Below are 22,625 nucleotides of genomic sequence, written 5' to 3'. Positions count from 1 at the left end.
GCATTACAAAACTGAGAATTAGCGCACATTGTTTAGAACTTGAAAAAGGCCGTCACCATAGCACACCAGCCACTCAGGGACTGTGTCCCACTTGTCATGAAAATGTCAAAGACGAATTCCACTTTGTCATAACCTGTCCTACTTACAGTAAAGAGAGACAAGCATTGTTTAAGAATATTAGAACCAAATTGCACATCTCCCGTACTGGTATATACACAGAATGATATTTTCCATGTGGTCCTTCCGACTCCAAAAGGTGCATTGGGCAGTGCCTGTCTCCATTTCAGTACCCCTTGGCAGCACAACTTTGTGCAATCACTACAGCAGGAAGCCAGTCCACTGGTAGTGTTCTGTTTAACTTCAATACTCTTTCCCAGATGCTGAGAATACTGTTCAGTTCAGTCGAGGACATCGTCAGATGCCAACACGGGAAGCATGCTGGACCCTCCTTCTCCACTCCTCCCTATCCTTCATCAGTGAACGTAGTTCAGCTGTGCTGCTCAGTCTGTCGAGCCCGGAATCCCGCTTGAGTGTGTCGATAAGGGTAGTTCTCTGCCTGCCAGGTTTCCTTTTACCCTGGACCGGTTCCCATAAGATCAGCTCACTTGCCACTAGTTCTGGGTGTCGCACATAGTGGCCAGCGAGCTGCATGCGCCTTTGCCTGATCTTATCACTTAGTCTAGGCAGGTTACCATATAGTGCTATGTTCCTTACCCGGTCCTCCCAAGACACATTTAGAGCTCTCCTTAGCATTCTAGTGTACATGCCATCCAGTGCCCTCTCATCCTGTACTGTTAGTGTCCAGGTTTCTGAGCCATACAGTAGCACACACTCAACAGTAGAGACAAAGAGGCGTCGTTTAAGGTCGTCAGCCATTCCTGACTGCCACACTCTCCTCATGCTGTGTAAGGCGTTCCAAGCGAGAGCTCGTCTCACTTTCATGTCGTGTGCTGTTGAGGCAATCCAGCCACCGAGGTACTTGAAGTCGGGTACTACCTCTAGTCGAGTGCCGTCAAGAGTAGCAACATTGTTGTCTGATGAATTGAAAGCCATGACCTTAGTCTTTTTTGTATTCAACTGTAGGCCAATCCTTTGACATTGACGCTCGACTGCATTAAGAAGAGTACAAGCCTTTTCTGCAGTGTCGGATATCAACGCGATATCATCTGCGAAGTCTAAGTCCGTCACTATTTTAGCTGGTATTCGACGACTTGCTCTTTCCTTGAGGGTGAAGCCCAACCGCTCTTCCTTTCCTTCGATGGCACATCTCAGTGCATAGTCAAGTGCAACTATGAACAGGAAAGGCGCCAACGTGTCACCCTGAAGTACGCCTGCCAGAATTTGGAAAGGTTCGGTGTCTCCGTCTGGGGTCCTAACCTTGGCCCACGTCTGTGAATACGTCGCTGCTATTGCTGTCACCAGCACTGGAATACTGAGTACTTTGTAAGCCCTCAAACTAGAGGAATATACCATTTTCTTGTACTAACATTATCTAGTTGGGAAATCTTTGAATTTCTCTTTAAATTCGGATGTATATTCGGGGAGCAAGTGGCTCCATGATTATGGTTGGCATGTTCTCAAAAGGGTTATAAACTTTATGAAGTTAGATCTTTTTCTTCAATTTTTGGCAGCAAAGCTCCCTGCATGACAGTAAACTCGGTACTGATTTATGTGGTTTACCCAAGGAACTATTGACTCCTTACTCCGGCTCACCAACCATGGCCACAACATTACTGCAGCACACACAGTCTGGGTCAGGAATCCATTTTGCATGGAGTTTTGGGCCCGGAATCACGTGGAATAATGATCTTACCGCGCGCGCTGCCTACAATGTTGGGAGTTTTATGCCTCCATCCCGAGAGAGTTATCGGAGGGGACGGCAGGTCCTTATCGCCCTAGCCGCAAATTGGTTCCCTTCATCATCCGCGTCCCCGGGGAGCGCTCGATAACCTAACGACCTACCCACAATGCACCACAAACACCTGCAATGCAGTACCAACAAGGCCCCCTAGGTCATCACTCATCAGGCACTGTCGCCGGGAAGTGCCTATTCTTGTATCTTTTCTTGTACGTTTTGCATAACTGCCACCCTAATTTCTAACCACAGGGGTTGCCGGAATTTATTTCCGCGGCGTAAGCCGTAAACACATAACAGCTACATGGTTTATGGCTTGTTAGATATAATAAAAGAGTCTACGCATGCTGGCATTACTACAGATGCTGCATTATAACCTGTTGTGCCTGTCCACGGTGCTGAATGATGAAGTGTGAGTTTTACCAGTGCAGACAGCCAGTAAATAGGAACATGTAGGGGAGGTTGAAGTTTATCATCATGAAACACAAGCCCTATTGCCATCATTGTGTTCAATTTCATGTCCCGGCTCTGAAGCAGTGTCAAATGTACATCAATTCATAATAAGCCATTTACATACAGCATTACATAACTGAGAATTGGCACACATTGTTTAGAACTTGAAACCAATTCCACTTTGTCATAACCTGTCCTACTTACAGCAAAGAGAGACAAGCATTGTTTAAGAATATTAGAACCAAAATGCACATCTCCCTTACCGGTATATACACAGAACAGTACTACAGATGCTGCATTATAAGAGAGAGAGAGAGAGAATGGTTTATTTGTATCACAGCCAACTTGCGGCTCGAAAGCCGAATTATCAGGCTTGTTTACATTGTTCAACGTTACATAATTGCTATGCACAAAAACATTGTAACATAAACAATACACATTAGACGTATAGCATGAATATTATAATGAATAAATATACGATTACAATGTCTAAAATGCAGATGCGAGTACAATGGTCGAGTACAATGGCTAAAAGTCAAATTGAAATAGCATTAAAACTATTGTAACCTGTTGGGCCTGTCCTTGGTGCTGATACATAAGCCCTATTGCCATCATTGTGTTCAATTTCATATCCCGGCTTTTAAAAGATAGGTTCTAGAAGGAATATATTTTGCAGTCACCCGTCATGTTCAACTTAGAAGAAAACCTACATTGTGCAGGACAAGTTGTTCATCTTGATGAACATAAATCGATATTCCTCTCAGCTAATTGTCATTCTGTCGGCAGCACTAATTCACATGAGTATGGTTTTATGGAGCCATTTTTGTCGGTACTGTCATCATATGGCCTTGACTCCGCAACTCGTACCCCATACATTACTTCACTAAAATTATCTGGATGAGTTATGATGAGGGTGTGGATTATGTATCGGTTCACAGGGCTCGAAATATCACCTGTATGTGCAAGTGGTAACTGGAGCTGTGCAGACCTGTATTTCTCATGTCAATCTGCATATAAAAAAACTGCACTGGTTCATGACAAAATAAGACACATGAACAAACCTGGCTTGCTTTCATAGTAGTACTTGTAGCATCTTTTATCCCTGGTCGTGCTACATGCAACAGTTGTTGCATTGCACAATGCCAGTATGTAAGTCCTGCATTACTATGGGTTTGGGGTATTTCTTACCGTAATGTGGCCAAATGGGGAAGCAATTTAGAAGCAGCAGCACAGAATAGGTCAAATTCATCCCGTAAAACTAGGTAACAAGGCGTAGACCTAGCTTTGTTTTCGGGATGTTTTTCCAGTTAAGCATATCTTTTTTATTTTTAAAAATCCGAGAACCAACAAATTAGAACAGTGCGGTCTTATTAACACAGACCTTTAATACAACACCAGCAGACCTTGCAGCTTTTCCGCTAATTACATGTAAACCTCAGAGGCCGTGCCGCACAAAACAACTGGGTCACTCGCTAAGTATGCAACAGATGTCTGCATTGATCACGGACCATTGTTCACCGCCGGGACGACATTTACTCGTCTGTCCTGGCCGTTGTTAGAAGAGTGATCGACTGGCAATATTACAGCTGGAAAGCTGATACCTGTCTGCTGAAATACATGCCAAGCCGCCGGCAGGTATTGAAGAAGACATTACTGACAGAAGATCCAGTGTACGGGCGCTGGGTACCCCCGAGGTGGCGGATTCGGCGCCTTGTCCAGTAATATAGAAAATCTGTTTTCCTGTCTCCATGGAGCGCATTTTATTTTTAACCCGCTCTGTCTTCCGCTATGTCCCATTTGTGTCTTTTCTCGTTATGTTTTACCTGGTTTGGGAAGACGTATTGTTTTTGATGGTGTGTTATTTCTCTTTCTTCTTCTTCTGCCTCTAGCAAATCTTAGAAATCAGTTCTTGTTAAGACAATAACTCAGAAGACTGCATGGCCTGCAGTGACTTGAAACTTACACTATTGTCACAATCTCTGTTGAGGCAATGATCTCCTTCCACCCCTTCTTGGTCCATCTTAGGCCACACCAATTAAAAAATGTTGGTTCTTTAATTTTAGAAAGAAAAAAATGCTTATATGGAAGAAAAAATTAAGATATTTAGCCCAAAGACCAGGTTTATGCCTTTGTGGTGTTGTGAAATAGATTTCCGCTTGCTATATCTTCTCTTGAAAAAATGAGGGACCAACAAATGAAATTGGAGTGGCCTTATTTTTCTGTAATTTTTAACCTTTTGTCTGCTGTGTAATCTTATAACAAAGTAATTTGGTGCAGAAAGGCTACTTCAGCATGAGGAAGGTTCAAAATTTGTAAGGAGAAGACCTATTTAAAATTAGAATTATCGTATCTTGCCATCTTGGTATATCCATTGTCAGCAGAACCTGCCAATATCTGATCTACTCGCTGCTCCACCGGGAATGCAGCATGCCTTCAGAATATCAATAATTCCCTTGTCGCTGAATGTGATGCCGACTTTACTGTCCTGTAGAGTTATTTTTAGCCATTGTTGATCGGAACTGTTGCCTGCGCAGTGGCATGAATATCGTTCTGATGAAGTTGCAGAATGACTCGCGATGGGCACAGATCTGATTGGCTGATGCCCTCTGGGCCTCTTTGCTTACAGGGTTCTGACTACAAGCCTCAAGTTGGAAGCTTTCTTGGATACATGCACGACCACTTAAATTTGTGTGCTGGTCAAAAGATGAATGCAGCTAATTTCCTGTGAAATTGCAATAAACCAAAAACATAGAAACCAACTATGACTTTTTTTCCGTAGTTAGTCTTTTGAGCAGGTTTAGGAAGGTCCAGTCTGCAACCTGTTGCCACATAGTTTTCTTTACGGTTTGTTCTGGGAATAAATATCTTACGGTAATCATGGGTTGCCTGGTGGTACATTGTTCTGTGTGGTGTTATTTGTCATATATTTGTTTGCTTCTTGGCAAAGTGATAATTGGGGTTTTCTCAAACTTTCTTATCGTGTTATATGAATATCATAAGTTGATGGATTAATGATTGAATGCAGAATGTATGTATAGATGTATGTATGTATAGATGGATGGATGGATGGATGGATGGATGCATGGATGGATGGATGGATGGATGGATGGATGGATGGATTTATGATACAGTTGTACCTACTTGTACTTGTTGATCAATTCACCTCTTCAGGGAATGTACAGCGAATGCAAATGTTCGGTACCCTCTTTTGCAGCCTTCTAGGAATATTGTGATGCATTAATTTTGTGAAGGAGCACTGATTTATGATTTTCAACATACTAGTATGTGCCCTTCCAGGGTAGAAAATACAATCTTCCCAGTATAAGAACCTGGCCCATTCTGTTCAAAATTTTGAATCAGCGCTCCCCCACAAAATAAAGGATGCCATTCCTAGAGGGTTGAGAACTGGAGGCTACATGTACATGTAATGCCAAAAAGCAGTTACTCAAGAGACTGAATATGATTTTGGAAATGGTCTTACGTTTTAGATAGTATCCACTATCTTTCATCAGTGACACTGAAGTGATCTGAGAGAAACTGGTCTCTTATAGTATATACCCTAACTATGTCAGTGCAAAAGATCTGAAGACAATTTGAGTGTCCAATAGGCAACAAGGTGGATGCTATCTGAAATGTCTGACTGTTTTCAAAATCATATCCAGTTCTCCAGTAACTGCTCTTTGGCATATCTCATTACCTGGGTGTCTAACCTTCATTGACGAGGCTAAATGTTTGTTGCAAAGTAGGCTAAATGTTGTCACGCTTAATTTCTGTTCTACTCGGATTTTGACCATTTCTCTCCGTCTTGCCCCACAGTGAGACTACACGACAGCATACCGGAGGAAGGGTTTCACTATCTCGTCTTTGACTTGTAAGTACCCTCCCATTTCTTCAGCATTTCTATCATTACTGTTTAGCCCACCCCAATCAAACTTGTTAGTTTTCTGATTTTTAAAGTGAAATTATGGCAAGCGGACATCACCTAGATGAAAACTAGAGGGAGGAAAACTTGCATATGACTGTATTGACTCCAAAAACTGAGTGCACCAAGGCACAAACCTGGTTTTCAGGTTTTGTTATCATTAAGTTTTTCCAGTTAATAATTTCCAGATATGTGGCAGTCGCATAAAAAAATCAATAATGACAATCATGGAACCCTGTCACATATGAAGTACAAGCACGTTTTCTCTATCACCTCGGGTCACTCCAGGTCACTTCAAGCTGCTAGGAGATGTAAAATGTGCACTAATAATCAGGTGACCTCTCTCCTCCAATCAGACAGTAAGTTTCAGGTCACTCCAGGTCATTTCCAGCTGCTGAGAGATGTGAATCTTGCACTGTTGATCATGTGACCTGTCTTTACCAATCAGACGGTAGAGTTTTAGGTCACTCCAGGTCGTTTCAAGATGCTGGGAATTTGAATCTTGCACTATTGATCAAGTGACCTGTATTAATTAACCAATCAGACAGTAGAGCTTGAAGTCAATCTAGGTCATTGAGAATCAATCCTGCACTGTTGATCATGTGACCTGTCATCACCAATCAGACAGTAGAATTTCAGGTCACTCCAGGTCATTTCAAGCTGCTGGGAGATGTGAATCTTTACCCCCCCCCCTCCACGCACACACATGGAGTATTGATTGGGTAATGTAGATGTGCCTGTAGATAGGAGGTGACATACAGACTGCATAAAGTCCATTAGAGTTGCCGTGGATCGCCCAACTGGAAGGAAGGGGAGAGGGTCCATTTAAGGTGTCTGTGGGGTTCAGGGATCAAATTGTAAATGCAGAAATATTCGCGGTAGTTTTATGTTTGCGGTTTTCGCGGTGACCACTTCACTGCGAACTTAAAACCACCAACATTTATTCATTATAGTATGTGACTACAGTCTATGACGCTACCACGAAATTAGAAACACCGCGAAAAGTCCATTTCCCGCTTCCGCGAAATTAAATCCCCACAAACTTATGTAACTTATAAACTTATGTTTTTACAGTATTCGGGGAGAGAGAGACCACTTAGGCCATGTTTGCTTCATCTCAAGCATTACACTTTGAGTTCGACATGAGAAGAGGCTACATTAATTACAATATATAGTCCTCTTGGTTCTACGGTCTAGAACAGACCGTAGTGCTTAATGGTTATCAACAATATGATAACAAAGTCTGTGGAGGTTGTTATACTACCATTGCAGAACTGTAATTTTTCATATACATTGTACATACAGCAAATATTCTAGCCCAGTTCTAAACTCTGATTGGTTTATGGCAGTTGTAAGCTCTGATTTGCCCCTGACAGAAAAAGAAATGAAAAGAACACACCAGCAAAAAAAAAATGTTTATACAAATTTAGGCCCCTGTCCACCACATACATCCAACCTTCTTGCTTGCCAGCTGTCCCAGATATTGGCCCATGTTGGGGTTGGAATATGCTGGACCCACATTTGCTGCATTCTTCGTAGTTCAAGCATTCAACACAGCATCGGCACTGATCTGCTGTGAGTTTTTGGGACTTGAAACACTCATGGTGCTTCTGTGTATGCATGCGCATTCGTGTACCCAAAATTGGTGCTGACTGTGTCTAATTCTTGAGAGAATTTGACTCGACTGTACATGTCACGTTGGTGCACGATTACACAATGACTATATATTTGTGTGCCTACCCTGCCTAAGTGCCTAGGCCAGTGACTGGCCCCTTGCTCCCTCTGTGATATTTCTCCAGACTGCACGATTCGTCGCACTCATCTCCGCCAACTTGATACTCTGTCCGATGTCCTTTGGAATTTGGTCCCTCCATCGTTTCGGGGGTCTCCCCCTGGCCTGGGCTTTTGGAAATCTTGATAGTATGCTTTGTGGACTAGTGTGTTTGGTGGTTTTCTCACAACGTGACCAAACCACCTTAGTCTTCTGAGTCTGATGGAATCGACAATGGTGTTTTCTATACCCAGTCTCGCTCTTATTACCACATTCGGAATTCGGTGGCGAAGTGAAACACTGAGGATCGCCCTTAGGCATCTCATCTCGAAAGCTAACAGGAGAGACTCATCAGACTTTTTAGAGTCCAAGTTTCACATATTTCACATTATATTTGTGTACGACTTCGCAATTCTCAATTTATAATTGAATATCACAGCTCAGAGCTGTGTTAGAACTACTAAGCTTTGCACACCAACATCAAATGCCTCACACAGACTTCCATATTCTTAGCCTGGGTACCATCCTATTTCTACTGGGGCTTCTTACACTCACTGCCCTAAAAAGGGCACAAGGTAGAACCACACAGTTAAATTGGCATTGCTTACTTCACTTCAAAGGTTGTGTTTGCTGGAAGAACACATTGAAGCATCCTACTACATAATCAGCAGACTTAAAAAGATGTTTTTAGAGCAAAATTAATTCCAGAAACCAGCAACAAGTGTTCTAGCCAGGATTTCATTTTAGCGTAGTGGGACAATGAAATGGTAGCAAAGCGACCAATCAGGAGAGAGGTGTAGAAGGGGGGTCTTGAAAGTGTAGTGTTAAAAGTTGGCACTCTGTTAACATCAGATGTAATTTGAAGGATTTTTTGGTCAGTTTTGAGTGTCATATCATCATTTCACATTGTTCAGACATTATTTAGACATTATTGAACAAGTAAATGATAGCAAAGCACCACTACACCACCTAAAAATTAGCGTAGTGGCCCTTATTTTAGCGTTGTGGTCACAAATTATAGCATAGTGGCCCACTACGCTAAAATGCACTAGGTAGAACCCTGAGTAAGCTTTGCTTTCCCGCCCGAAATAAATCGCAAAGCCAATTAGCAGTGCTCTTACCTCCCGGCCATCCTTGAAGTCGTTCACGTAATCTGATCTGTAACCTGAGGACGAGCCTTCTTTTCATCGGGGCTGCTCAAGTGGCGCTCATCAGGTAAAATCGTTCCGTCACCGTGAACCGTTACCATGGAGACAGGCTCGTCTGACGTCTGACAGGGTTATTCTTGACTACTGGGAAGCAAAGGAGGGTAAATGATCCTGGAGGTCTTTGGAGGCTAGGGAGGATGTTGCCCTGGCAGTGAAGTTAGTCCTGTATTCAGTAACGATGATAATGATGATGATGATGATGGACAAAAGCATCCAGTCTTTCTTCCTTTGAGTCTGAATCTTCTTTTTTTTTTTTTATTCTGTTTTCTTTAGCCAGGGTAGCCCAGCTCAGTGCATCGCACTGCTTTACAGTGGGGCCCTGAATAACACATAATACATGACACATCAGCACCATACATAACATACAAATAATATATATATACAAAGACCGTTTTCCATAATCATACTTCAGTCCGGTCATGAGGTCAGAGGTCAGCTCAGTTTCATCATATGCTTGAATGTTGCAATGTTGGGAGCCGTTTTTAAAGTCATTGGAAGGTGGTTCCACTGACAAACGCCCCTGTAGCTAAACTTACCAGAGTTGGACAAGTCCACTAGCCCTATTGTCCAGGGCAAGTGAAAGTGCTGATCGGGCAAGTGCATGTCCAACCCCACTTGTCCGATCGTTAGCACTTGCCCTAAGATTTTTCCATTGAGTGAGATTTTGATAAACTTGTTACTTTTTACAGTCATGACATCAAGCAATGGTCAACATAGAAAAATAGAGGCAATCATAAGAACTCCACTACTGGATGTGAAAATTGGTTTGGTCAATTTGGCCAGTGAATTTTACAAAACTTGTCCAACCTTGTCTTCTTCTATGGTGCCCACGAACATGATGTTGATCATCATGTTATGTACACAAGGTACCCCACTTGTAAAGTGAGGTTCACTTATAGTTATACTCCTACTCTTTTTGATAAGGGTGGCATTTTTTTTAATGTGCTCGCCTGAAATATGTAACATGACAACTCACTTACTGTATTTTCTCAAATAACTCTCACTGAAATAAAGTATGCACTTTTTAAGTTTGTCAAAATTATAAAGGGGCTACAAGTTGCTGCCAAAGTTGGGGCGCATGCTTAGTTTTAGATACAGGTTTCTGTATGCAGTATGTCATTCATTTACATGAGGTATTGGCTACATGTACAAGTGTACGTGCACCAGTATACTACATTTTGTACCCATTGCCAGTTTGGCACCCACATAAAACTGGGCCTCAAAAGATTGGGGCATTTCCATAGACAGTGTAATCTCGGGCCATTGCAGGCAATCTCGCCAAATTGCAGGTGAAATTTGGGCGGCCTGCAATATTGAGCCAGGAAAAAAAACGGGTGTTTCGATCTCTTGTGATAGCCGCAGTAAATTTGGCGGAGTCGCTATTCCATACCTGCCCCTTACCGAAGGTTAAACTAATACGCAGCACATTAGAACGATACAGAAACATCGAGCTGATTTGTAAACTACCGTTGATGGACAGTTGATTCAGTCAGCGAGTAGTCACATGGGCGGTAAGAGTCGATGGACAATCCTGAATGACGTGCGAGCAACATAATACAGGGCTGTAACATGACTCCTGAGGGAAGTAATCCGATACTGCCTATATTACCTGCGGCCTTCATCATGTGACATGTAGAACTCTACCGTGTGACAATCATGGGTATAACTGCTGTGTTTCATTGTTGAAGTAAGCTCCTTCATTTATCCATGTTTAGGCCATGTCGATATGATTATATAGATGAGATCCATGCGCGCATCAATTTTCGGCATTTCCAAAAATGAAAAAAGTTTTCCACCATACTCTAAATCATACAAAGCAGGTTCAAAATAAGCAAATGTATGCCATGGATTGCAAAAATAAATATCAACATGGCCTTTCAAGAAAGAAGGAAATACTCTCCACACAATATCAGAGAAACCAATCATTATGCCATGGAAAACGCCAGATCTTTTGTCTTTCTCTGTTTCAAAAGAAAAGAAGCAAACCTATCAAAGTTAAGATTTAGAGGTGGCATTTAGATAAGTCATGTTACATCGTTCTTCTCTTTTCTTTAACAAGGAATTGGCTTTCATGCATTTTGCAATAATGTTTTATTATTACTAATTCCTTTTTCTGTTTTACTTTTTCCTATGTATGAATATATCGTATTTGTAGAGAAAACACATCTTTATCACACTGCTGACTTCAGGTGTAAAATTAAAAAAATCAGATTAATCCAAGCGCATACTTACACATGTAGGTTTGGGTTTGTGACACAAAAATTCATTGGTTCTCTGATTGTTTAGAATAAAGTTTAGATAATGTAGTAATCGGATGCCATCATCAACCTGGTCTTCTGGCATTTTCTTCATTAGGTTTTTTCAGTAAAACTTTTATTCTTAATCCGAGAACCAACAAATCAAATTAGTGAATGTCATTCATAAATTCACTCAGCTTCAATGAAACTTAATATTATTGTTAGCTAAAAGACACGCGAAACCTTTTGGTTCACCTTCAGCAAAACCGTGTGGAATTTCATGCGATGTTTTACAACATAAGCACTGTCATATGACAACCTAGCAAAGCCATGTGACTGCCGTGTGAATGGTTGGGGAATTCTTTAGTTTATGACCACGACTTTCAGCCATAAACCACCCCGTGGCGTTTACACCTCAGGGCTTGAAATATATGTTTTACTGCATACATGTACGGTGTGGGTAACGTTGAAAATTTATCATCATCATCAGCTGACGAGCATACGCGCTGGCGGGTTATAATGCCCCTTACGGGGTGACGTACCCTTTCGTTTACTAGAGACAGGGATGCGCCAGGTCTCCTGTAGAGGTGAATGATGTAAATTATTCTAAGACTGACACGAGACGGAAGTTTGCCAGGCCTCCATCCGGGTGATTTATAATTGTAGTGATTCAGCAACTCCAGGTGAAAGGAAGTGCACCATCGCACACCGGGGCATGCCCCTTCTCTTTTTCGAAAGATGTGGTGGGTTCTTTAACGTGCATGGGGTGTGACGACTGCAGTCGTCTCTGTTCAGCGATGGACGGTCCGTCTCGTATTCAGCCATACGATGATTTACATCATTCACCCGGACAGGAGACCTGGCGCATTCCCGTCTTGTAATTAGCCAGCAAAAGGGTATGTCACCTTGTAAGGGGCGGTATAACCCCGTCGTGTGTAAACATGTGCGAACATGTGCGATCACGTCGACCGATGATGATGATGAACTTAAGGTTGTATTTCAAGCCCTAAATTGGCACTTGCATCATGCACCATTTCAGCATTTCTTGATATACTGCTCTCTTGGGTTGGCTGTACTTTGTCAAGCCGCTTCATGTATATTGTTCTCTTTGAAGCTCTGGATTTCCAATGGACTTTGGAGAAAAAGTCTTCATGAATATTTCATGTTAGTCTGAATAGTGAAGTCAACTTTTGAGGACAAGATGAATATGTAAAAAGTTAGTGCACTGTGTCAAGGATGCTTCGCTTTGAGCCTGTTCCTTTTTTTGTCTTCACAACACTTTTCAATTTATCACTGTGGGAATTGCATCCTTCGTTGTAAGATCAGCTAGTGAATAGGCATTGCTTTATGCTTTGTGGCATCGTGTGGCACAATCGGTAAGGTGTTTGGCCCAAACCCAAGAAGTCCCCGGTTCAAACACTGATGTGCCCTTGGGAAAGGCACTTTACACGACTTTCTTGACTTCACTCAGGTGTAAATGAGTACCTAGCTTTGGTTATGGATGTCTCTTGGATAGGACGTTGAATGGCGGTCCTGTGTTTGGGGAGAGTCAAGCATGCTAAAGAACCTATTGAAAAGAGTAGGGGTCCTTCCCGGGTTGACATCTTGAAAAGGTGATAGTCTGTTGTGTCAATACTTCTACAAATGTGGTAAAACTAAATAAATAGAAAAATAAGTTAAAATCAATAAGTATCACAAATATATGAAATTAATACTCCACTTACTTGGCTATTGCATCACTTGCTTAGAAGAGAGATTTTTTTCCGTCACAGTCACTCTTCAGGAGTGTCTGTCAGTCCACTGCTGTTGTTGGCCTCTAAGGCCTGTGGCAGCATATGAAGGTGAACTGTCCTTGGTGCTGAAGGGCCTTCCAGGGACGTTAGGGTTGTAGGGTGTGAGTGTGATGCTGTAAAGTCATTTATTTTGCAGAAAACTGTGCTCCATATGCATACTTCTTTTTCCCATTTCCACTCCTATCCTATGTTGAAGTCTATCACTAAAACACATATTCACTGTCATGATTTGCAGTGGAGAGAGTCCATGAAAACCACAATAACAAAGCCACCACACCATTTTGTAATGTGACAGTGTTAGGGTTGCGTCAGAATTATGAAAGTCGAAAAAATGTTGGGCCAAACTGTCTTGATTTTATGGACGGCAGCAATCACTTGTTCCTGCAAAAATTGTTGTCGAACCACCCAATTCTTTTTGTTTTATTCATTTATCATTGTAACACATAGTTTTTATACTGTCAATAGGTGCAAAAGTTCACCCATAATCCGACTACCGGTATGTCAATCGGCTTACACTAATGCACAACCAGTCGTGAAGTCTGCATTGTAGATTAAGTCATGAGAAAATGTCGGGCCAAACTGTGTCGATTTTATGGACGACAGCAATCTCTTGATCCTGCAAAAATTGTTGTTGAACCACCTTATTCTTTTCATTTATTGATTTGATTTAGAAATGTAATGCTGAACTATGGTATACTAAGAGGGGAAAGAGGGAAGTCCGTACCTTGGTGCTCACAGTTTAACACAGTGAATATACTCTGATCCATGATTTCCTCCTAGCCCACTGGTTTTGAAATTTAACTCTTAAGTCTAAATTAAAATTTTATTTTTAAATGTCTCGAAACAGTTGGTCTGCCTATGTAACTTGTTGAATGTGAAGTAAAAAATTGAATGCTTGCAGCAAGATATGTTGTAAGATATGTTATATCAATAGAGGCAGTTAGCATTGTCTACATGAAGGCAGGATACTCCACCAAACAGAATCCTTTGTAGCGGAATGGACCATTGCTTTGAGTATCGCCCATCCGCAAGTTTTCACAGACAATCAGTTCATACATATTTTGTTCTTCCCCTGTGTTGCAGGGTTACCGGTGGGGAACTGTTTGAAGATATAGTTGCTAGAGAGTACTACAGCGAGGCTGATGCCAGGTGAGACTTTTTGTTTTTTTGTTTCATGTATGAAAAAAAAATGAATGTGTGACAGGCTTTGTGGACCAGACACAGAGCTATCAGAGAGATGACTGTTTCTCTAATTGTGATGTTTCACTGTTGCCCATACAGCCACTGTATTCAGCAGATTCTAGAGGCCGTTCTACATTGCCACCAGAACGACATTGTGCACAGGGATTTAAAGGTACGCATCGCAGGCAAAAACTGCAAACTAAAATTGTCTACAACAGTCAGCAGATTATTATTGGATTTAGCAGAGTACTTTGGACAAATGCTTCTCGACCTTTAACTGTTATACCTATGTGTCAGATATTTTGTGGGAAGGTTCTATGTTACATGATGCATCATAATACCCCCCAGTGAGAGTCGTCATGCTTCATTAAAAACTTAAAAATTTCGAAATTAATTTCGAAATTTTGGAAAAATTTTGAAATTTTGGAGGAAAATTTCAAAATTTTCCGGGAAAATTTCGAAATTCTCTTGAAAACTTTCGAAATGTTCCTGTACCTACTAGAAAAATTTCGATATTTTCTTGCACCTACTAGAAAAATTTCGAAATTTTCGATAACTAATACAAGTTAAAATATTTTAGTTAGAGTTGAACAAGGATTTCAAATGAGCTATGCACTTCGTTACTGCATGCTAGACAACTCTCAAGACAACATAACCTTTATAGTATATGCCATCACAGGATACAACCTATTGAATCATCTGAAAATTATCTTCACCTCATCAACATATCAATTCAGACTTTGGGCTTATGAGGTGGTAAAACCAGATGTTTGTCATGTCACTGAAGAAAGACAACAGATATTGTCTAAAGCGACTGGCCGTTTCTATATATTATCAAGCTATTTGAGTAAATGTTACCTTGCATACCTATGGCCTTTATGGCCTTTGTTTCCTGTCAGCTATATTGGCTCTTACCTTGCTATCAGATGCTTTATGTGATGAACAAATGCATGAATGATCAAAATGAAGCATCAAATAAAAGTTGAAGACACCAAATTTTAACAAATGAAGACCTACGCTTTAGGCCGCATGCCAATTTTACTATATAGAGCCTGAGGACGCTATACACCTGCAAACAACAGTTTATGATTCACAATATAAACTGTCATGTAAGGAACTTGGACAATGATAAGTTTAAGTTACCTTTTCAACAATACACAACAAAGCTAAGATCGTTAGGTCAATTTTACAATTAAACAAGTATGAGTTGAAAAATGACTGATCTGAAAGTAAGTGACAACAGCTAAAGGCACCGAACACAATGCTGGCCAACGCTTCACTTCAAACGTCAATTTCAAAATTGCAACCCGATGTGTGCAACAGGTAAGTGAACAGTAAACAGTGCATAAATCAAGAAAAATGTTAATTAACTCGCCTGAGCCAAAAAGAGCATTTTTCGCAAAAAAACACTGTTCCTGTAAAAAAATGTTCGATTTCCCTGGAACCAACTTCATTGCACGCGGAACGGTCCCCAGACATCAGACATGCACCTTACTTGTCGAAAAATGTTGATTTGCTCACCTGAGCCAAAAAGAGCATTTTTTACCAAAAATACACCTTTTGTAAAAGAATGTCCTATTTCCCCAGAACCAACTTTATTGCATGCGGAAAGGTCCCTCGACATCAGACATGCATCTCGCTTGTCGAAAAATGTTAATTTGCTCGCCTGAGCCAAAAAGAGCACTTTTTACCAAAAATACACATTTCGCAAAAGAATGTCCGATTTCCCCAGAACCAACTTCATTGCATGCGGGACGGTCCCCCAACATCAGACATGCATCTCGCTTGTTGAAAATTGTTAATTTGCTCACCTGAGCCAAAAAGAGCATTTTTTACCAAAAATACTGTTTTCGCAAAAAAATGTCCGATTTCCCTTGAACCAACTTCATTGCATGCGGGACGGTCCCCCGACATCAGACATGCATCTTACTTGTCGAAAAATGTTAATTTGCTCACCTGAGCCAAAAAGAGCACTTTTTTTACCAAAAATACACATTTCGTAAAAGAATGTCCGATTTCCCCAGAACCAACTTTATTGCATGCGGAAAGGTCCCTCGACATCAGACATGCACCTCGCTTGTCGAAAAATGTTAAATTACTCGCCTGAGCCAAAAAGAGCATTTTTTACCAAAAATGCACATTTCGCAAAAGAATGTCTGATTTCCCCAGAACTAACTTCATTGCATGCGGGACGGTCCCCCGACATCAGACATGCACCTCGCTTGTTGAAAATTGTTAATTTGCTCACCTGAGCCAAAAAGAGCATTTTTCGCAAAAAATACTGTTTTCGCAAAAAAATGTCTGATTTCCCTTGAACCAACTTCATTGCATGCGGGACGGTCCCCCGACATCAGACATGCACGGTACTTGTCGAAAAATGTTGATTTGCTCACCTGAGCCAAAAAGAGCATTTTTTACCAAAAATACACCTTTTGTAAAAGAATGTCCGATTTCCCCAGAACCAACTTCATTGCATGCGGGACGGTCCCCCGACATCAAAAATGCATCTCGCTTGTCGAAAAATGTTAATTTGCTCACCTGAGCCAAAAAGAGCATTTTTTACAAAAAATACTGTTTTCGCAAAAAAATGTCTGATTTCCCCGGAACCAACTTCATTGCATGCGGAACGGTCCCCCGACATCAGACATGCACCTTACTTGTCGAAAAATGTTGATTTGCTCACCTGAGCCAAAAAGAGCATTTTTTACCAAAAATACACATTTCGCAAAAGAATGTCCGATTTCCCCAGAACCAACTTTACTGCATGCGGGACGGTCCCCCGACTTCAGACATGCACCTCGCACACTACTTTTTTTTCGCCCTGTCAGACGTTCCATATTTTTCATGAAAAAATCCGTGAACCAAGAAATTAAATTGGTGTGGCCTTACCATAACCGCACTTGCTACACCTACGCTTCTAATGCAGACCATCATAACTACTAACAGAAATTCAGTTGCAGTTGCAGCAGTTTATCTACAAAGGTTCTTTAGTCTGTCACATGCATGTGAGGAACTCGAAAAATGCCAAGCCTATCACCAGCTGCCTATTATCAACAATTCACAGCAAAGGTAAGTTACCTGTACGTGATGTTCCGTAGGTCAATGAATAAATTGAAAATGAGACAAAAATGACTGATTGCTTCCTTGATTATTTAAAACAAAGAGACAAATAGAGTTGAAGACTCCAGAGTGACAAATACAGTTGAAGACTCCAGTCAAATGCAGATGTACAAGACACGTCAGTTTCAAAATAGCCACCCAGCTTGTTCAACACGTTGTCAGAAACGCCTTATCAAAGTAAGCTGTATGTGAAGTAAGCACGCCACGAAATGACAAACGAAGTTGAAACTTGAATTTCCAAATAACGTTCCAAATAACGTTCATTTTTTCTTTACAAACTACTTAAAGCCAAAGGCGATTCAAGAATATAAAAAAATGGGGTTATTTCAGGAAAACAAAGCAATGTCTGAACACCAGTGTTGCTAGGGGCTAGCTAAATCTTGGAACTTAACAAAATAACACTGTGCATGGCCGTTACTCTCCAAGCATAGGTTAGGCTCCGGCGGTTTTTTAACGTTTTTTTAGTCGTTTTATTATCGGGCTTTCTATTTTGTCATTTTTCTTGAAGTACGCCAGCCAAACACACCAAGATATAAAAAAGAAATAGAAAGCCCGATAAAAACGACTAAAAAAACGTTAAAAAAGCAACAGGAGCCTAACCTCTGCTTGGAGAGTACATGTACATGGCCGTGCGGTGTGCCTCCTGACGAAAGACCTCATAGAAGATACCAATTTCCGTCACATTGCTAGTTTGTTAGAATTTACCAAGCACAAAAAATTTCGAAATTTTCTTCTAAAGAATTAAACAACGAAGTCTCCAATTTCCTTAGGGCTTTCCAAATAACGTTTATTTTTTCTTTAAAAACTTCTTATAGCCAAAGGTGTTTCTAAAATAATATTTAAAAAAATAGAATTGGATTAAGATTGAACAGCACAAAAAATTTCGAAATTTTCTTGAAAAGAACTAAACAAAGAAGTCACCGATTTCCTTAGGGCTTTCAAAATAACGTTCTTTTTCTTTATCATCTTATAGCCCAAAGCCTTTAAAAATAATATAGACCTGTAAAAAATTTTAAAATTGCATTTAAAAGATTGATTTCAAATATCTCATAGTTACTACAAAGAATAATGTTTTTCTCGTAATAGTCGTTAAAAGAGTTTGGAAAATAGTTTGAATGAGCCATGATGTTTGTTTGTTTTTTCGTAGAAATTCGTAATAGTAGGCATCCTTCCATCTTTCCAGACTACTTGCCTTACAATAAGTGCCTGTACACTGAAGGCTGAGCACAGACTTATATGTGCTCCGCCCCTCAAATATCTTGTTTGTTTTCCTAGAGACAAGAATCTACCAGACACGGCTGGCCACTCTTGTACTCCAGGGGGTGCCGAAAATCACACATTCACTAATAGGTCTAATGAGGTGATAATCAGCTGCTGATGGCTTCCTCACTCCTACTAAATAAATAAATCAAATCAGATGGCTAACAAATAGTAGAAGTAGCTGGTATTCTCAATTCAACCCAGAAGGTTAAAGATTTTGAAACATAGTTGTCACTCTGTTTATCTCACACTGATCAAAACATTCATCCGTATGCGGCTGTTTTAGGTCAATCCCCTGTGTTGTAAATGGGAACAGACGGAACCCAGTTTCGCAAGCAAGGTAAGTCATCTATTTATACACGTGGTCTAGAATCGTGTCAGCATTTTCGACGCAAGTGAAGTTAATTGTGAACCGCCTTTAGGCATTTTGAAAACATAAGAAGTGTGAGCGATTAAAAAGAAATACAATGCCTGACATTACTTGACATATCTCTGGGCTCGGCAGTTTAAGACCCCCGCTGCTTGGCCATCTGGATCCAACTACATGTATCTGTGGGCCTGACTTGGATCCTAGTGTCAGCTCGGCTCGGACTACCCTGGGAGCCAGACAGGACCGGGTAGCTAGCGTGTTTTGCTAGCGAGTTTTGTTCGTAGAGCCAAGGCAGTCAGCCCGCCGACCTCACAATAGCGCTCCGATGGAGTTTAAGCCCGAAGTAGTTATCGCTGAGAGGGTAGGTGGACCTAATGGGCTTAAACTCCCCGGGGCGCTAATAGGAGCTCGGCGGGCCTGTCTGTCTTGGGCTACAGAATAAACTGTCCTAGCTGCCCGTTCTCGGATGGCCCCCAGGCAGGCTCGGACATGTTGTAAGGGATTGCTGTCGTCTGTTGCAAGGGATTGCTTTCGTCGGCCGGGAAGAGACGTAAAATGGGGGTCACGTTCTAAAATGGAACAAATGTTCCTACCTGCCTGATGAACTCTCTATGATAACAAGAGTTACTGCTACAGGTTCTAACCCCTGCTATTTTCTTAATTGATCCCACTCCACCCTCGCTCTTCCCCTCCGTCTCCCCTTTCAAAATGATTCAAAATGAATCGTAGCGCCGTCATTTCACGTGCATGACGACCACCCTACATTTGTGGCGCGTTGGTCACCCGATCCCTCGATCTCGGAAGTTAAGCAACGCGACGGTCCGGACAGTGCTTGGATGGGGGACCAACCAAGGACGTCCGGATTGCTGTAGCCTCACGAAGTTTCCACGAAATCGTCTTCCGGGAGGGACGTAAAACGGGGGTCCCGTGCTCGAGGAGGTGCCTCGACCACGTTAAACAGCCTCATTACTCATACTGGGTACCTACTGGCTGGCAAAATACACCAGATGATTATTATTTCTAGAAGATGAGGACTAGGCTTGATTTGTAGAATATAAACTGCAAGCTCTAATTAGTCACTTGTTGTGTTTTTAAGGCGTTTTTGTCGTGTGGCTGTCCATTTAGCAATAATTTCTTTTTGTTTGTTTTTTGCTGTTTGAAGAAACGGTTATAACCAGCCGGAGCCTAACATCTGCTTGGAGGGCAGACTTCCAGGCAGGACAAGTAAAATCTAGCTTTTGTCGGAGAGGCGTCGTAAGTATACGTTTTCACGTAATCATGAATGTTTTTCAGTGTCGTGTATAAGACATTGAAGAAAATAAAAACCACACACTTATTTGTATCTGTGTACTATAGTTAACTTTTACGGGATAGACAGATCATGATTGCAAAGTCAATTGATTGGTTACAGATGGCACTGGGGCTTGTACAGGACCGGCAGCGATCACTGATAAGCCTGGTTCCCACCCGCTGTGATTTTGGCCAAAGAAAACAAAACATGTGCACAGCGATTTGAATACAGAGGGAGGGAGCCTTTGGTCAAATGTTCCCTGTCTTCTTACCGTGCCCTACAAGGCCAGGGCCACTGGCAAAGATTTTGATGCTAGCCTGAATGTGAGACCACCATTGCGATCTCATTGATATTATATCAGACCTTCAACATGCTCCTGTTGAACTCAGTGAGGTCTGTTATCAGAAATTCTTTGGGGGCATGTAGTCAACCCTCTAGCCAGGGGTGCACAGATGGTCTTCAGTTCTGACAATTGGATGCTGAAGGGAACGTTGGCCCTAATAGCTGAAGAGTTGACTTGTATAGGCCTACTCTCCAAGCAGAGGTTGGTGGGGAAAATCATGACCTTTTCCTTTCATCCGTTTTTCAATAGTTGGTAGGATGGCCGGTCGAAAAAAAACGGATGAAAGGAAAAGATCACGATTTCCCCCACCAACCTCTGCTTGGAGAGTAGTAGATGTAGCCTATCAGCTTGGTTAGTTAACTCCAAACAGATCCTACGTAATCTCCATATGCATGCAGATCCTTGTAATGTAAGAAAGAGGGTCGATGTTGTGGCCCCAGGTTCTTTAGAATGCTGCACAAGGAACGTTTAAACTACGGGACTAAGAAACACGCAGAAGACACAGGCCATGCCATTGACACACACGGGAGCTGCTGAGTTGGGACCCTCTCTCTGCTTCTCTCTGGCTCAAGCTGCTCCCCCGGTGCTCACGACGCTCCTCAAAAATGCCCAGCATCGAAGGCTCGAGCCGCCGCATGATAGGTTCGGGGAAATGTTGTAATCTGGACCCCCTGAAAGCATTGGGGATAAATTTTACCGGCAGACAATGCTAGATTTTAAATGCCATTTCTGTCAGCGCAAAAACATTTTTTAGGAGCGTCGTGAGCGTCGGGGGAGCAAGCCTTCGCAAGGGACCTCCAAAGGAAAAACTGAATTATTGACCATCTAAATTGTCATTTCCTACATGTGTAAACTAAGTTCGATTATGAAAATCTATTAGCAAAAAATAGTTGTAGTTTTTGAGGGTGACGCAACGTGTTCTCACTATCGGTGACTATGTCCAGTGCCAAAAGCGCTAGCCAAACCAGATTGGCTAGCCTACACCCGCATCTACTTACTTAGCCTGAGTTTAGCACTGTCTTATGCCACCATAGGATCTGCTTCGAGATTACGTAGGATCTGCTTGGAGTTAACTAACCAAGCTGATAGGCTACATTTAGTTCTCTCCAAGCAGAGGTTGGTGGGGGAAATCGTGATCTTTTCCTTTCATCCAAACAAACAAAAATGGATGAAAGGAAAAGGTTACGATTTTCCCCACCAACCTCTGCTTGGAGACCATCTGTGCACCCCTGGCTAGAGGGTTGACTACATGCATGCCCCAAAGAATTTCTGATAACAGACCTCACTGAGTTCAACAGGAGCATGTTGAAGGTCTGATATAAATATCAATGAGATCGCAAGGGTGGTCTCACATTCAGGCTAGCATCAAAATCTTTGCCAGTGGCCCTGGCCTTGTAGGGCACGGTAAGAAGACAGGGAACATTTGACCAAAGGCTCCCTCCCTCTGTATTCAAATCGCTGTGCACATGTTTTGTTTTCTTTGGCCAGAATCACAGCGGGTGGGAACCAGGCCTATCAGTGATCGCTGCCGGTCTGGTACAATTGTATACAAGCCATCTGTAACCAATCAATTGACTTTGCAATCATGATCTGTCTATCCCGTAAAGTTAACTATAGTACACAGATACAAATTAGTGTGTGGTTTTTATTTTCTTCAATGACTTATACACGACACTGAAAAACATATATGATTACGAGAAAACTTATACTTACGACGCCTCTCCGACAAAAACTAGTTTTACTTGTCCTGCCTGGAAGTCTGCCCTCCAAGCAGATGATAGGCTCCAGCTGGTTATAACCGTTTCTTCAAACCAAAAACA

The 22,625-nt window shown here is 41.7% G+C and overlaps 1 protein-coding gene across 28 annotated transcripts in view; it reads left to right on the top strand.

The window, feature by feature from the left end:
- The window catches only part of LOC118411573 (calcium/calmodulin-dependent protein kinase type II subunit delta-like), a 112,267-nt gene that overhangs the window by 38,164 nt on the left and 51,478 nt on the right, over positions 1-22,625 (top strand). For all 28 annotated transcript variants that reach the window (XR_004830690.1, XM_035813972.1, XM_035813968.1 and 25 more), the window contains exons 4-6: positions 6,125-6,179; positions 14,323-14,388; positions 14,521-14,593. Coding sequence is in view for 27 of the 28 variants with exons in the window: in XM_035813972.1 (XP_035669865.1) it covers positions 6,125-6,179; positions 14,323-14,388; positions 14,521-14,593 (194 nt within the window). In the remaining variant the exon portion in view is untranslated. The remainder of the gene's footprint in view (positions 1-6,124; positions 6,180-14,322; positions 14,389-14,520; positions 14,594-22,625) is intronic.

This window comes from Branchiostoma floridae, chromosome 3 (assembly GCF_000003815.2).
Source record: "Branchiostoma floridae strain S238N-H82 chromosome 3, Bfl_VNyyK, whole genome shotgun sequence".
NCBI lineage: Eukaryota > Metazoa > Chordata > Leptocardii > Amphioxiformes > Branchiostomatidae > Branchiostoma > Branchiostoma floridae.
Note: the sequence above shows the minus strand (reverse complement) of the source record. Positions and strands in the feature narration are given on the sequence as shown.